Source organism: Accipiter gentilis, chromosome 7, assembly GCF_929443795.1.
Source record: "Accipiter gentilis chromosome 7, bAccGen1.1, whole genome shotgun sequence".
Taxonomy (NCBI): Eukaryota; Metazoa; Chordata; class Aves; order Accipitriformes; family Accipitridae; genus Astur; species Astur gentilis.
Window position 1 is genome coordinate 38,989,470 of NC_064886.1, and position 16,558 is coordinate 39,006,027.

The 16,558-nt window shown below is 42.2% G+C and overlaps 1 protein-coding gene across 1 annotated transcript; it reads left to right on the forward strand.

Annotated features, from left to right (window-relative positions):
• The first annotated feature begins 31 nt into the window (after nucleotides 1-31).
• On the forward strand, nucleotides 32-12,649 carry LOC126040310 (protein phosphatase 1 regulatory subunit 3E-like). The gene has a single exon (XM_049804438.1). It carries the CDS (start codon nucleotides 5,961-5,963, stop codon nucleotides 6,924-6,926), a length of 966 nt encoding a protein of 321 aa, XP_049660395.1. The 5' UTR covers nucleotides 32-5,960; the 3' UTR covers nucleotides 6,927-12,649.
• Nucleotides 12,650-16,558: the final 3,909 nt, after the last annotated feature.

The following is a 16,558-nucleotide window of genomic DNA, read 5'->3' on the forward strand; positions in this document are numbered from 1 at the left end:
CTGAGGTGGCTGGAAGATGGCGGGGGGGAGAGGGGGGGGGGGTGACGGACGGACTCTGGAGGCTAATGACAGGCGTCAGCCCGAGAATGGCAAACGGGAGAAGGACAGAACCGGGCTGCTTGGAAGGAAAAAACGAGGGGAGTGCTGAAAGGGGCCGAAGGAAGGAGAGAGCCTGTACGGGGGGTTAAAAACATGGAATAGGAAAAGAGTAGTGTGTGTGAGAAAAATGGATGCGAAATGACCAAATAGGGCGAAAAGGAGAGAAAAACTGTGAGAAAGGTGAAGAAAAGAACAAATAAAAACATGAGGAGACAAACTGATCTTAAAATAGAAGGACTCTAAATAAGCACAGTGAATCACTGTCTGACCAATAGATCTTCAAATATGAAAAAAATACAAAAATTAAAATCGAGTGTACAATGAGCATATTTTTATGTCTAAAATCATTAACTAGCACTACTGAGACCACTTGCAGTTGCTAGAAAGTCCTGTGGTTATTTTTCAACATGGCGTAAAGACTGAGTCGCAAGCAGTCTTAGCAGAAGAGGGGATTTGGGGACATCCTGAAGTGCATTTATTCAGATATTTGCATGAAGATCTATGTTAAAAGTTCTAGGACTGAAAAAGTCCCAGTCCTGCTAGGTGTTACTTAATCCTTGTTAAAAACATTCAATCCTTTTAAAAACAGCAGAACTATTTATATAACAAAGATACTTTAAATGCTCTTTAATATCTTCTCCACAAAATGAGATATATCTGGGTTTGGTTTTTTTTCTTTTCCACTGTAGTCTTAATTGGGGCTTTTTTTAGCTTATGCTCTCTCCAGAAGTCTTAAGCCAATCACTTAAGAGTCAACAGAGATGGTTAATGCTTAACTAATAAAATTGTGTGTGAGCTTCATCATACAGTAAGGCAGATCCACAAGGTCATGAACTGAGGTAAACTCTTACAATTCTATTGTCTTGTTAATATTGTATCTTCATTTGGATCCTGACATTAAAAAAAACAACAACACAAAACCACAAAACAAAACCAAAAACCAACCACAAAGCAACCTTTCCAAGTGTCACATCTCTGTTTAGCAGAACGTCCAGCACTTTAGAAATTATCCACTGATCTTTGTTTGATATCAAATGTCCTTGATATAACTCTGTGACTCACACAACTTTCATCTCAATAGATAAAGACTGCATATCCTGGTTAGGCAAAGATAATACTTGGTATATAAGATCAGTACCATTGTTCTTTAACATCGTACTTAATTTTTTTTATATATATTCCCTAGGCATATTATCTAATTCTAATCTGGCACTTCTTTGAGATGTCACTAAGATATTTTCTTGGGGAAATAAATAAAATCTGACTTAATCATTAATGTGAAACGGTATGGGAAGGTATTTTTAAAGTATAAGCATGCAGAATGAGTGTATCAAACGGAGCTTACAAACTGTCAGTGTAAATACTGTTGTAAGATTCATGTAGTCATAGAAGATTATTAAACTCTCGGGTGATATTCTAGTGTAACACCACCTACATAGTTCATCAGCTTCAGAAGAGCTGCACAGATACAAATGAGAGTAGAAGCTGACCTTTCCAATTCACATACTGAGTCACAACTTCATCTCGAAAGCTGATGTAATCATAATGCACTGCACCTTTACATCCATTTTATCTTCCTACAATTCTCATTACTAAAAATAAACCTCTTCTGGAAAGTTAAAGTGGACATGTGACAGCGGCCACTTTGGATAAGCCCCAGCACTCAGACACTCCTCCCTATTAATGGTTCCATTGTAGTTCTGCCTAATGCTCCCCAGCACCAGCATCTGCTTTCTCCTAGATTACCTGGAGTCAAAACAATTGATAAATGCAGCAGAAGAAAGCTCCCAGTTCACTGCCTGCATTGTTTTTGCCTTTTCCTTTGTGAGTCATTTAAATCTTAACAAAAGAGGGGACCAAACGTCTCAGTTTGGTTAGTTGGAAATTCTCAGGCATCAGATGGATTTTAAATGCAGTTTGGCAAGGCAGAAATGTCGGGGTCACTCAGTGCTACATCAGCAGAACAAGAGGCTGTCTTTAAAATCTTTTATGTCAGCTGGAAGATGCAGAGACGGGTGGACAAAAAGTTATTAGGACAACATTATTAGCACAACCTTTTTATCCTATGACCATGCTATTTAAATCTGCAAAGGGAGAGGAATCTCTAGGAATGAAAACAATGCCCGAGTGCCATTTCCTAGGTCTGTCGACACCAACTGTAATGTAAGGCCTTCTGCTTTTCTTACCACCTAATAGAGCAACGCTGTGTAGGTCTAGAGTTTACATTATGACTGGTCTATTCCTGCTGGCACCTTCAAAATTATCTTGTCATAAAAATACTATTTTCCAGTGAAAAGATAAAAGGCATTTCTTTAAAGTGGCTAGCTAGGTCAGTACTAGTGATTTCTTTATCAGCTTGTTGTTGATGGTATTATTTAGACAAGAGCCTTGGATAACGTCCTTAATATAGCGCTGTAAATGAACAGACAGATTAGACTTTTAAACGTACATGTTCAAAATTTTGTGAACTAAATTGAGAGAGAGAGTGGGTGGTGTATGGATGCCTACCACTGCATATATTAAGCCATGGTTTCTGTATGTGCAGTAGTTCCCGTTTGCTTCTAAGGATTGAAGCATTTGCTGTGTACAGATATTTAGAGTAGGCAAACCCAGAAGAACTTCCTTTTACAAATGCTGTCCGATGCTTCCCATTTTGAACTCGTACCAGTGTCCACATCACAGAAGGATGCACAAGGCTGCAGGCTATTTGAGGGAATGTCTGTGTGTATGTTTGTTAAATTTCAGTGCTTGAAACTTTCATTCACCATGTCTGTCTTAAACTCGTTGGATGAGGAAGTCCAGCCTAGTAATAAGGACACCCTCAGAAGTGAAAGATGTCGGTAAGAGTTCCCGCAGCTTCACCCTTAGCTAGTGAGCAAGAGAGTAAAAAGAAAGCCGCACCACACCTCCCACGGTAGATTCAGCGAGACACGTTGGGAATGTTCAGATCAAGTGAAAAATGTGAGAAATACCTTTGTTATGGATTCTGGTGGAGTTTACATGGTGACAGTGCTCAACAGGGACAAGGCTGAGGTGCCCCCATGCATGACAGAACTTGAGGTGTCTGGGGGAAATGGCAGGTGAAAATCTGAGCACCTCCAGGATTAGCTGGCAAGTTGATGTTTTGATGATTTAAGTACCATTTAATTCTGATTTTTTAAAAGCCTGTAAATAGCTTTCTTCTACCCTACTCCATGAGGATTGCCTGTGAAATTATTTACAGTGGGCGTGCATTTATATCAAGTCTCTTTCTACCCTTTTCTCCACTACCCACATGCCCATACAGTATTCTCATTCTCTCCCAAGGCTACAGAACCATCAGGTTTTACCTGCTGACGACAAGAGCTGAACTCAACTGAAATTTCTGAACTGTGTTCTCATCACTTTATATGGGTGTTCATCTGCATCTCATGTTGCCTTGACCAGGCTAGTCCAAAGCTTATTGTGGTGTTTGGGTTTTTTTTTTCCTTTCTTATCACAGGATTTTCTCTTTTTTTTTTTTTTTTTTTTAATGCCAGTCTTTGGTTTGCTAACTTTGGGGAATCTGTATTTTCAAGCTGGTTACATGAACAACATTGCCTACAATCACCAGTGAAGAAAGGAGTTGGCTGGGGTTTTTTTGTTGTTGTTCTGTGAAATATTACTACGGTTGTGGGAGAAGAGAGGCCTGAAAAAGCCAAAAAGCAAGAGTATTACACAAGTTTATGATAAGAAGAAGTTAGGCAACTAAAATTACCAGAAGAGAGGAAGTCGAACTCTACTAAGGCACCCAGATTGTGTAAAGTACAGCAGAAGCTGAATTCCTCCTAACAGCCACGTTCCCCATGTATACCACAAGGACATATCCAAAACTTACTTACTTAACACGTTTAAGCCAGTTTAGTTTATTAGTTCTGATAGTTTCACAATATTTTTAAAAAGGCAAAGACTTTGCATATTAATGTAAAAAATAGTTATTCCTGTTTCCTGGATTTAAAGTGAAATGAATGTCAGCAAAACCAAATGTTAATTCCTTAGAAAATGTTAATTACAACGGTTAGAAATCCCTAAAAAAAATAATTTAAAAGAACGTTGTCTTAAAGCCTGTTTGAACAATTCTTTGGGTCTGTTCTTTTTCTCCCCCAAATTAGTACGAGTAGACGAAAACCAAACATAAGTTCATGTCATTTTCCTGAAATACTCATTTTTGGGAGGGAGGCATGGGAAAGAGGCCTAATGACTCTTTCCTGTAGTGTGCATTAAAGGACAAGTGAGACAATTTTAAGATCCTGGGCTAATGAATTCAGATGTAATCCTTTACGTTATTACTATTTGATTTTTCAAAACCTACGATCCTCCTTGGTGAATGCAAGACAATGACACAACAAAGCATTGGGAAGCATAATGGTCTCAAATTTAACACTGCTGGGCATATTTTTTCATTCCCTACTTATGAACCATCTGTCGTTAAAAAGATTTGGAACCCAGCAGCAATAACATAGGAATTATTTTCATGCTTATTAATAAAGGAATTAAAGGTGATAGTATGAAACAGTGGGGAGCTTTCCCCCGTGTTCTGGTGGCTCTTTTTTTTCTTTTTTTTTTTCTTTTAAACTCTTGGCCCTTATCGGGTTTACTTGTCCCATTCGTAATCTCATCAGCCGCATTTCCACTGCCTAGACTTTCAAAGGAACAGCAAGTGCTGCAGATAAAACGATGAAGGTGTAAAACCTCCTGCTCAGAATCTAAATCAGAATCGCATGTCAACACAGTTCAGGCTCAGTCTCTGGCAGGATCATTGGTTTTAATGCAATTTACTAATTAAAAATGAGTACCAGATTACGGAAAGTCTGGAAAGAAGCGGCTTGCTAAAATAGTATTTTCGCTCCTTGAACTGCCCGCACCAGAGTCTGCCTTTCATTGAAGTACAGTTCATTTGAATATGGCTCGGCGATTACTGGATGCTCTTCTGAAAAGAACAAACGCGGTTTCTGTTTCATCATCAGCCCTCCGTGTTTGGACTGGAGCTGCTTTTACTACAGATGGAAACGTGTGGCAGGGCTGCGGCAGGTGTATTTTATTCAGCAGATGTACCGTAAACGCATTACAGCAGATTAGCTGGATTTCTTCCCTTAAATGTACACTGCGAGATCCAACTTGCAAGCCAGCTGTTTCTTACCGGCCCGTTTAATCTCCCAGAGCCCGGCTTTGCTTCTTCCTTTAGCAGCTATTTCTGTAGCGGATCGGGCGAGGGAGAGCGTCGCTATGAATTTTAATGCTTCCACCGGGGAATCCCTCCCGCCTCCTCTTTTTGGATGAGATCCTCGAGGAAAGACCCAGAACACAGCGAGGAGGAGGAGGAGAAGAGGAGGAGGAGGAGGAGGAGAGGGATGGCGTAGCCGCGGTATCGGGGAAAGCGGGAAGGGGGAGCCGCCGGGAGAGGGGGGCCGGCAGCCGGCGGGGTGTAATTAGGGAAGGTGGCGAGGACGACACCGAGGCGGGCAGAGGGGCGGGTGGGGAGCGCGGAGCCATGGGGGCGGAAGGAGGATGACTCGGGGCCTATTTCGCTGCCAGACCCCGGCACGTCAGCAGCAGCAGCGGCAAGCCGGAGCGCCGCGGTCCCGCCGCCGCCCGCGGACACATGCGCCCGCCGGCAACCCCCCGGGCCGGCCGCGACGGGGACGACGCCGAGGTGATCCCGCTGCCCCTGGGTCCCGGCGAGAGGCAGAGCCCGCGGCCCGGGCGCTAGCCCGCCTCGCCGTCCGCACGCCGCGGCCCCCAGAGGCCGGCCGGGAGGGCGCTGGGCGGCGGGGGTCCGCCCGTCCCCCCCCTCCCCGGCCCCGGGTCGTGCGCTAGCCCGCCGCTCCAACTCCGGCCGCCCCATGGATAAGGCGGGCTCGCTGCACACCTCGGTGCCCACGCCGCCGCCCCGGCTCTACCTGCCGCGCAACTTCAGCTGCAGCGCTTGCCTCTATGGCAGCTTGGCCGAGCAGTGCAAGGGGGGCTGCAGCCCCGACGGCGACGCCGCGCCCCCGCCCGTGGTGCGGGAAGCGGCGGGCGAGAAGCCGCCGCCGCCGCCCCGCGGCCGGGAGCCCTCGCTGCCCGCCGTGCCCCCCAGCCCCACGCAGCGCCGCCGCGCCAAGTCGCTGCCCACGCCCGGCGACCGCAGCCTGCGCCCGGCGCTGCAGCAGAGCCCGTCTCGCCGCAAGACGGTGCGGTTCGCCGACTCCCTCGGCCTGGAGCTCACCTCCGTGCGCCACTTCTGCGAGGCCGACCTGCCGCAGGTGCCGCTGCCCACCCCGCCGCCGCCGGCGCGCACCGCCGACCTCTTCAAGACCAGGAAGCCGCCGGCGCTGGGCGACCTGGAGCCGGTGCTCTTCGGACCGCCGCCGCCGCTGCTGGAGCCGCTCTTCCCGCCGCAGCCCGGCGCCAGCCCCGGCTTCGCGGAGCGGGTGCGGCGGCACAAGGTGAGGCTGGAGTGGGTGCGGGCCGAGCCGGCGGGGCTGCGCGGCGCCGTGCGCGTCCTCAACCTGGCCTACGAGAAGGCCGTATCGGTGCGCTACACGCTCAACGCCTGGGCCAGCTGCGCCGAGGTGCCCGCCGCCTACCAGCCGGCCGGGCCGGCGGACGGCCTCACCGACCGCTTCGCCTTCCTCCTACCCCTGGGCGCTGCCGCCGCCGCCGCCGAGGCCGCCCTGGAGTTCGCCGTCCGCTACCGCGTCGCCGGCGCCGAGTACTGGGACAACAACGAGGGCAAGAACTACCGGCTGCGGGGCCGGCAGCGCGTCCCGCCCGCCGCCGGTCCCCCGCAGGACCCCGACAGCACCGCCTGGATCCACTTCATCTGATGAGGCGCGGGGCGGCGGCCGCCTCCTCCTGAGGTGGGGGGGGGGAAAGCCGCCGCCGCCGCCTCCTCCTGAGGTAGGGGGAAAGCCGCTGCCGCCGCCGCCTCAGCGCCGAGGGGCAGCGCGGAGCCCCGCGGGGCCGGCGGGCCGGTCCTGGCCCCGCCGAGGGCTGAGGAGGGCCGCGGCGGGAGCCCGGTGGGCCCCCCTTCGCCGGAGGGCTCGGCACCCACTCCGGCCTCACCGGCGGGCCGCGGCCCAGCGCAGGCCTCGCTTCCAAACCGTCCCTCTGTTAAGCGGGCGGAAGATGTTTTCCCGAATTCTGTTTACAGGTGGATAATTTGTATTTTCTGTGGCCCCGGCCACGTCGAGGGGAAACCTCGCAGGTTGTCAGCGGGGAGGCCGGGGGCACGGCGTGTGGCCCACGCACCGTTTCTGCCTCAGTTGGCAAAGCGGCTGCCCGGCCAGGCTCCGGAGCCAGGGGCCGCAGGGTATTTGCAGAATTTGCTAGTCAGGACCGGGACCCACAGGTGCAAAGACGTGCTCCCGGGTGCCGGAGGTCACGACCAGCAGGGTCAGGGCTCTGGAAGCGCGGAGGGCAGTGTCATAGGGCATCCGTCCAGCCATCCTGTTTGCCTAATCCTGCTTAAGCAAAGCCCGGCTCTGGCGAGGTGCTGGATCTGTGCTTAGAGCCTCTCTGACCCACTCGTGGTCGTTGCCCTGCGGAGTTAAGGGCCTGACAGGGCAGGGTTAAGGGACAGACTGCGGTTTTGAACCCAAAAAGGCAAGAGTACGGATGCCCCCGAGTGTAGCTGTGTTTCATCAAGCTGTAAAAGCGTCCGATCGGTTTAAAGCAAAGACATACTTTTTTTTTTTTAATTTTGAACCCTGTTTCATGTGTTTAAGCATATTCAGAGAAGAAAAATAACACCACATACCAATTGAAATGCAACCCACTGAGAGATTTTAAAAAGCAAGTGTTTCGTTTTCAGGTTCACGTGGCACGTTGTAAAGGTTTGTCAGGATCTGATGTTTGCTTCAGTAGGATTGGTCCTATAAAGCTGCTTGTGTTCAGGTCAGCAGGAAAGTCACGGAACTGCACCAAAGGAACTAGAGGTGGCAGGAGTTGAATCCGTAATTTTAGTCTGCATCCCAAGCAACACTTTCAGTTGTATTCCTGTTAACAGTTTAACTGAACTTCTTATGCTGAGCTGTCAGTGCGGGAGCCTGCGTTCTGAAAAACAAAATGCTCCAAATTCTCCATAATTTCAGCAAGTGACAGATTTCACAAAACTGGCTAAATTTAGTCAGACAAATTGAAGAAAGTCATATCTTGCCATATAAAAATATATCAATAAAAATTACAGAGCATGCTGACTTCTGCCTTCAGAGATAGGTTTTAAATTATATTAGCTGTAAACATAGTATTTTCCTTTTAAAACTTGCTTTTTCAGGAGTTCAGCTGATTGCAAGTTGTGCTGGTGCCAAATCTGGGTGGTAATTTTCCAGGATTTAGGCGTGTATGCGTTTGCAGGAGAGGGACCTCTAGAAACGTGACTTCCGAGAGTAGTAAAACCGATGTCAGTGTGATCTTCCGATTATGAAGGGCTGTAAGATCAGGCCTTTAATGTTTTGGATCTTCTGTAGATTGTTTAGGAACGAAATGTGATTTTTGACTGCGTTTTTGTGTTCCTCAAAAGAGTTAAGTGTCCCAAACAGCTTGGGTAATGTTGAGTTCTCGTAGAACCTTTTGACTTAGGTGAGAAATGAGAGCACTTTTGTCTCCTGAGGGTCTGGTTTAGTAAGAATAATTGAACTTATAAATTCGGGGGGGGGGGGGGGGGGGAGGTCTCTTAACTTGAGTGGGAAAAGAGTATTTAATTTAATTTCTTCAGATCACTGTTTCTGATTTAATAGAAGTAACAGCAAGACTACTTTCTGGGGTATTGGTAACTTGGTTTTAATTTCCCAGTCGGTTTTCTAATCCCTGTGTTTTTAATAGAAACAGAATATAAAATCAATGTACTGTTGACAGCTACTGAGTATTTCACATTTTAGAATATTAAGGGCCCCGGTCTTGTAATAAAGTAATCCTATATATTGCTAGTACACATTTATAAAGATAGAATTGCAGAACTAGGGTCTTAAAGTGGTCATGATTAAAGCGTATTAAGTGGTATATTTGATAAAGAAAGCCCAAGTGTCTTTTAGTTAAACTTATCTTTCTTTATAAGAGCCTTAATGCTGGAGAGAAGGAAAAGGACTTGTCTCCGTTTGAAAGCACTTTGAAATCTGGTGGAAATATAGCCAAACATCTTTTTATTTATGTGTTCTAGCTTTCCAGAACATTTTTTTGCTTGGCCTTTTTTACCGAAATAGTGAACCGACAACTGTTATGTAGATTGATGGAAATGCTCGGAGAAAAAAGTAGTTTCTATGCATTTTAGATTAACCAATGCTGCAACTTTGCTTATAAAGATTTAACAAGATTTCCTGTTTACTGTTTTAATGGCTTTAGAAACATGAGCAGTCCTAAAACCCTTCTTAACAGTGAATAACACTTAATTCTACAACTTCAAAATTATCTTCCAGTGAATGGCAGTTTTCATTGTCATTTGATTTATGCAGCATCTGCAGGTCTCTAATCGTTTAAAAATCTCCTTATAGCAACTGTGGCTTGTAAAGTCTTTAAATTCGGAATACCTAAATGGATGTACATGCATCAAGTACACTAGCAAGCTGTTGTATTACCATTTTTTTTCAGCATGACTGAGGTGAAATGACTGTTGCTCTTGGTTGAACTTTTGTAGGCAGAATTGGGCTATGGCTTTACAGTATTGTTCAGATATTAATGCTCTTTTATTTATGGCCCCCTTTGTCAAACACAAATCTGAATATCAAACCTTTTGAGGATGTAGCATACCAGAAGAATGTTTTGCAAAACAGAGTCTCCTGAGCTTTCAGGCAGTTAAGCCTGTCCTCAACATTGAATTTTGTGAGTAAATTTATGGGCTTGAACTGGAATCAGACGTTATTGATGATATATGTGCAAGTCCAGTAAAAGACGTGGTCTGCTAGAAGCATCTATAAACACCTACTTTTTAAAGCCTGGAAAGGTAAGGTTGCCCACAGTCAGCTTTGACCAGACAATGCTGTTCATGAAATCTGTGGAAGTTCGAGGTGTTTTAATGGAAATTTATCAGTGGTATATGCCAAAGCTGCACTACTTTGATTACACATTTTCACTTCTATCACATGAATTTATTTCCAAGCTAGATTTATTCAGATTTCCAAAACCACGTTCAGTTGCAATGACCGTGAGTACTTTTTCCACTGCCAGCTCTCATGTACAGTTTCCAGTCGTTTAGATTTCAATCTGTTGCTATCTATGTGTGGCTTGCTAGAAGCATTGTGATAAATGGAGATGAAATAAAAATCCCAAATAATAATTATATAATAGTCACATAAGTTATGACTTGAGGAGGAAAACCTGTGTTGAAGAGCATAATTTTCAAGTTGGCGGGACATCAATCATTTTAATTGGAACAGGAGCAAAACTTTTTAAAATCACATTTCTAAAGAATATAGTTCCACAAAATGAACTTTCACAGGCAAAGTAAAATATTGGAAAATTTTCAAGCCAACCTTTTTCTGGAAAAAATGTCAGCTCTTTGTATTTTCATTTGCATGAATAGAGCCCATGCCACCTTCTTTTCCAAGTGACACTAGAATGTTTTAGGCAAGGGCATAATCCTTAGGTTGTGTACTTCACTTTTAAGTAAATTATACATTGCTTGTGTCTCTGCAGATGTAAAAATGTGTCTGTCATTTATTGTGCAAAGTTGTAGCTTTATGAAATGTGCCACGTTATTTTATGTGCAATATAGCGATACTTTATACAGTGAGTCAAATTGTACTGTATGTCTGATATACATTGATGTTTGCTGCTTCACACTTAAACTGGTAGATTTTTTGCATGTGATTCTATGCCTTTCATGGCAATATTTCTGAAATCTACCCTAATTCTTAGAAGTCCTAAAAGGAATCAGAACTATTAAGTGACTGTAAATGGAATTTTAGCTAGCTAAACGTATTACTGTTTATTAGCATAAAATCAGTAACTGAAACCGTCCTACTCATTTTCAACAAATGTACATAATTTCAGGTAAATTAATTTTCTTTCTCCTTTTACCGTTTGCAAGCAACTTTCTGATGTGAATGTGTGTGCCTCGGTATCTCTGTAAACAACAGAATAAGTGCACACTCTTTGTAGTTTCAGCATATGTGAGGGGAAAATGTGTCACTTGAATGAACAAATGTCTGTTCATGCATAAGCATGATCTCCTTACAGATACATGAAACGTTTTTCCATAGCGCCAACAGGCAAACATCTGCTAATTCTGTATTTTAATGTAAAGTAACCTACGGAAATACTCAGAATCTGCTTTTCAACATATTATTAAATATATATTGAAATTTTTATGTGCCTTTCAGCATTTCCTATGAAGAAATCTCATGTGTTCCTTAGCTTTCTCACCAAAAGTCCGATAATGGCTTTGTCATTAAAGTGACATTTACACTAAAAACATAATAATCAGTTCTAATTCCTGATACATTTTCAGCTGTGCCAGAAATCCTGTATCTGTAGCAGCCAGAAGAATTTGATAATATTTTCCCATATTACAGTGAAAGGAATTACAGTCAGAAATATGTCTTCCCGGTAAACCTCTACAATTATGTAGTTAAGTAAAAAACCAAAACAACTGTGACTATAGTTAATATAACAAAATATATTTATTGTATATATTCACCTCTTAGACAGATATTCTAAAAGCATATTCTATCTGAAACCAGAAGTTCTAGTTTTTTATGAAATCTATTTGTGGAGACATGGTGTTTTCAGCTTTTACTGTTATTTATCTGATGCTGCATAATGCATATCGTTAAAACTTTGGATGGATTTAATCTGTCTGCACAGTTTATATCATGAGATAAAAGTGCTCACTGTAAGGAATACCTGAAGAAAATTACTTTTACCTTCCAATTATACTGCATGGCTTTTTGGCAAATCATCAGTAATTATGTTTCCTGTATGCACTTCATGTGTACATGTTCTGAATATATGAAAAGATTACTTACTGAAATGAAAATATTTTTGAGCACTGAAATTAAGGTTTTTCAAACATAGTTTAAGGTAAATATAGTCAATTTTGCTGTAAAATAAAAACCCCTAGCCTTACGTAGAGCTGATCAGGTTTTGTTTTTTTTTTTTAGATGGAAGATGGTGACTTTTTTCAAAATGAAACATGTTCAGGGAAACTTACCTGTTTCAATAGGAAGGTTTTCTCAGGTTCAGCTTATATGAGAGATTTGCCCTAAAACAGTTAAGTGGTGAGAGTACTTCCTTAAATCAGTGTATGGACTTGAATGTAGGTCTTCCGTGATCAAAGTGAATACTGAGCTATGAAACCATTGGCTATTTGTTGGACTCTTTCTTTATCCAACTTATAAATACGGCTTTTAAATTATTTTACAGAGAGGTTTTTTGACCCTGGATTTCCTCATGTTGTATGAATATCCTCTTCATTCAGCTATCCTGGCTTTTGTTTGAGCTTTCTGTTGTTGAGAAAGGTCTGATTTTATTTTTATGCAACATGGGAAGATTATTTTACATTATATTTTTGGGGCAAAGGCAGGAAAACTGTTTTCCTTTCAATTTTATTTTTTTTAATATTAAACAATAGCATTGCTTGAAATAACACATGCACTAGCAATTCCAAAGAATATAGCTAAGAAAAATGTCAAATGTGAGATGTGCTTTTTTAAAATATGTGCTTTGATTTAGTAAGGCAGAGAGAAAGTCCTAGTCTCTAGTGCAAGCGTATTAATACCAGGGATTTCTTTCTATGCAATATTGTGGTGCAACTGGGTTTTTTAGGGATTAACTTGATGGTGAGTGTATTGATGTGTGTGTATAGAATATTCTGTTAAAAGTGTCATTAAGGAAACTGTATGTCTTAAATAGTCTTATAACTTTAGGCTCTTTTTTTGTCCAGTCTGACTTCACAAATCATAATAATAGTCCTTTGAGTAACAGTAACAAGATAATATTTCACAAAATTGTGTAATGAAGTGTCACGCATTATACTTTACTCTCTATCGCCTTCTAGGGCAAAAAGTTGTGTTACTGTTGTAAGTTTTAAAATTTTTGTATTTCTGTATCTTAAAAATAAGCCAAATTGTATTATACTTTTAAACTCAAAAGAGCTAATATATATGTTTTTAAAGCTGATCAAAAATAGTAAAATTAAAATTGGTTGGGATTACTTGTAAATCCAGTTTCTAAACTGTGGTGTAACAAATGTTTGTGTACATCCTGTAACTGGGTTCATGGAGGTGCACCCTGACAAGAAGTTCATTCATTTTAGGGTTGATACAAAATGAGCTCTACCTGGGTGCAAAACCTGCCTACATCTGGACATGAATCCATGTTGTAATGCAGCAAAATTGACTGCTGTGACAGAAAATTACTGTTCTTGGAATGGTTTAAACAAACCTAACTCCTCCCTTATAGTGTTATACAAAATATTTCTCTTTGTAATGGAGATGCTGTCTGTTGAAGACAGTGTTTAACATGCAAGTTTTTATTACTGTTTCTTTGATTTAACTTGGCTTTGTTTAAAAAAAGAAGTTAAAAAAAGGTTGTTCCTTAACTATGTACTTAATGAGTACCTTACTTTTGGTTGTAGTTTCTTCTGCAGTGTTTATATTTCACCAAGTAATGTTTGTTTCTAATGTTTGTAAAAGTAATGTAATATCACCAAAAGTTCAAAATCAATGTTTTCTAATAATGCCTTGTAATTTACCTAGCCTTACGGTATTTCAGACGATTTTCCACCAAAACCACATCTAGTCACTGGTTGTCACAATTATGAAAAATATATATTTATAAACCTGTAGCTTCTAGCTGTCATTAAAGATTAATGATACAAATTGTGAGCATGTGGTGAATATAAACCTCTTCTTTTTAACTGACAAACCATACGTTCTTTTTTGTGGAGGATCTGGAACAGTTATGTTCCAGTTCATCCATACTGCATGTAAGACATGTTGTGATGTACCTGCACGTCTGAAGACAAATATCTAAGATTTGGGCCAGATTTTCCAGCCAACTTGTCTTCAGACAGTCTCCATTAAGAGTGTTCTCTATGAAAGCTGCAGTATACTGAGTTATGTTGGTAATCTGGTTTTCTGACGTGTAACCATCTTTCAGGAAGGTGGGATGAGATTGTCGGTGGGCGTGAACGTCTGTAGCGGTCTTTATAGCCTTGTATCATTACCAGCATTTCAGACACAGTTTAGCAGTCTGTAGTTCAGAAAGGGATGCCTGTACTTCAGCTGTTTGTGGCTTTACCCCTTCCTGGCTGTGCATCCTTACGGTCACTAGTAACAGTTGAAACATTCTCAAGTGCAGTTCAACATTTAGCTGCCGAAAACGTGTGCTAGGTGCTAGAAAGTATAGAAACACCGGTCTTTCAGGAGAGGAGGGAGTGGCTTTTATAGAGGGAAGATATGAGATAAGTGAGAAGAGCTGTGATTTTTATTTTTAAAAACCCAACAGTTTAAATTTTTCAGTCCTGAAGGACTAGGAGGAAGGTTTCTAAGCCCCATGTATATTCAGCAGTAACTGCAGTCAAGCTGTTTCTTTAACCAGCACATGCCTTTTCCTCCAGTGGTGATGCAGAATTGAGGCTATCTAGGCACTAGCTAAATTGATTTTAAGGAGTCTTCCAAATATTCTTTCTCTGTTAATTGCTGAGTTAAAAATATTTGTTTCCTGAATTGTTATAATGCGCTAGTTTTCACAGTCTTTCACTGTAGACAGCATCTTATCTTACAATGCCAAGAACGATTCTCGGCTTTTCTTTAACCAACACTTTTTAAGCCTTCTTTAGAGTACAGATAAAAGCCATATAGCCGTAAGGAGAAAAAATGTTACATGTTTGTTCTCATGTAATTAGTACAACTTATTTTTCTTATACTCTTTCAGAAACATCTTCTTAGCTGTCTCATTATTACTATTATTAATAATAATATTTTTATGTGTTTCTTCGAAGGGCAAAGTAATTAAAATGTAGCTCCAGATTTCACTTTTTTTTCCAGAGGGAATGTTTTCTGATTTAACATCTATCTAATCTTGTTCAAGTAAAAATGAACTCTTAGCTCACATAAATTACAGAACCCAGAACTGTTTTCTTAAGATGCCATTATATAAATATTAGACTGAAATAATTAGAATAATAGAGTGTAATTTCTCTTTTCTTTTTGATAAGGCATACGCTTTGAATTTAAAACTGTTGTTATGCTTGATTGCTCCTGAAGTAATGAGATTACAGTTCTGGGTGAAGATGATGATGAAGTCACAGTGCTCTAAAATGAGAAAAAAAAGAAAAAAAAAAAAAAGAATAGTTTTACATTGTTCTTCAGTCTTGGCTTAATTTCTCTTTTTTTTCACACTTACATGGGACAAAATATGACTACGGTAATACATCTGACTATTAATCAGAATGACATATAGTAGATAGATTCATTAATAACAAGTGTTAAAATGTATGAAGTATTCATATAGTACTACTACTAATAATAACTACAATCCCTATTTCTTAACGTCCCTCTCTGGGTGCTTCTTGGAATCTACCAACAATTTTTGGTCTGACTGATGAGTTGAATTGGCTCAGGGGACGTACCGAATGCCATGGTGCTCTCAAATGGGGGAGCCCCTGGGACTGGCAGAGGTGGCAGGAGCGAGGAGGATCAGGTACAGAGAGGAGGGAGAGGCCAAAGAGGAGGGAGAGCGAGCAAGAGCCTGGTCTTTCAGTGGCAGGGAGCTGCGAGATCAGCTCAGGTTCTCCTACAACCTTATCCCAAAAGCTTGTGCCGTTGTCATGATCTTGAGCCATGGTTCTCAGCTTTTTTTTTTGACCTCAGGATGACTGCCTCTTCTTCCTTGCAACTCTCCCTGTGTACAGGGACAGGTAGAAAGGAGAAATAGGGGTTGTCTGTGCTACCTCTAAAGAGTGACCCTTTGCAAGGCTGTGTTAGATTCCCTGCTAGAAATATTACTTTAGATCACACAGAAGCAGGGGCATGCATTAAAGGACCGTGATTCAGTTTGCCCCTTAGACTAATAGAAAGCTGCAAAAATGTTTCAGTTGTAGATAAGGATGATACAGAGCAGAAAAAGAGCTGTGCAATGATGGTATTACACCAGTTTTATCACTGGCTTTGCCTTACCAGTTGTGGCACAAGTGAGGGGTTGTCAGAACGGACAGGAGATGCCCAGAATACTTAATTTTCTGTCGTTTTCTCTTGATCCAGTCCCATGCAGTGAAGAAGGGAGAGGGGTGATGGCTGACGAACAGAAGTACTTGAGTCCCAAGAAGTGCAGACTCATCCTTATATCTTGTACCCTTCTCTAACCACGAAAATCAATCTACAAGTGCTGTACCTCCATTAAAATACATCGCTGAGCAAAATAGATTCAATAGCGTAAATAATTAAACACTATAAACAAATGACAAATAAAACAGCCTAATAGCAGAGGCTGTAGGACACTTGTACCACATTAAAATAGATCA

What these genes read in the sequence shown, in the direction of transcription:
- LOC126040310 (XM_049804438.1), top strand. Translation starts at nt 5,961, where the DNA reads ATGGATAAGGCGGGCTCGCTGCACACCTCGGTGCCCACGCCGCCGCCC.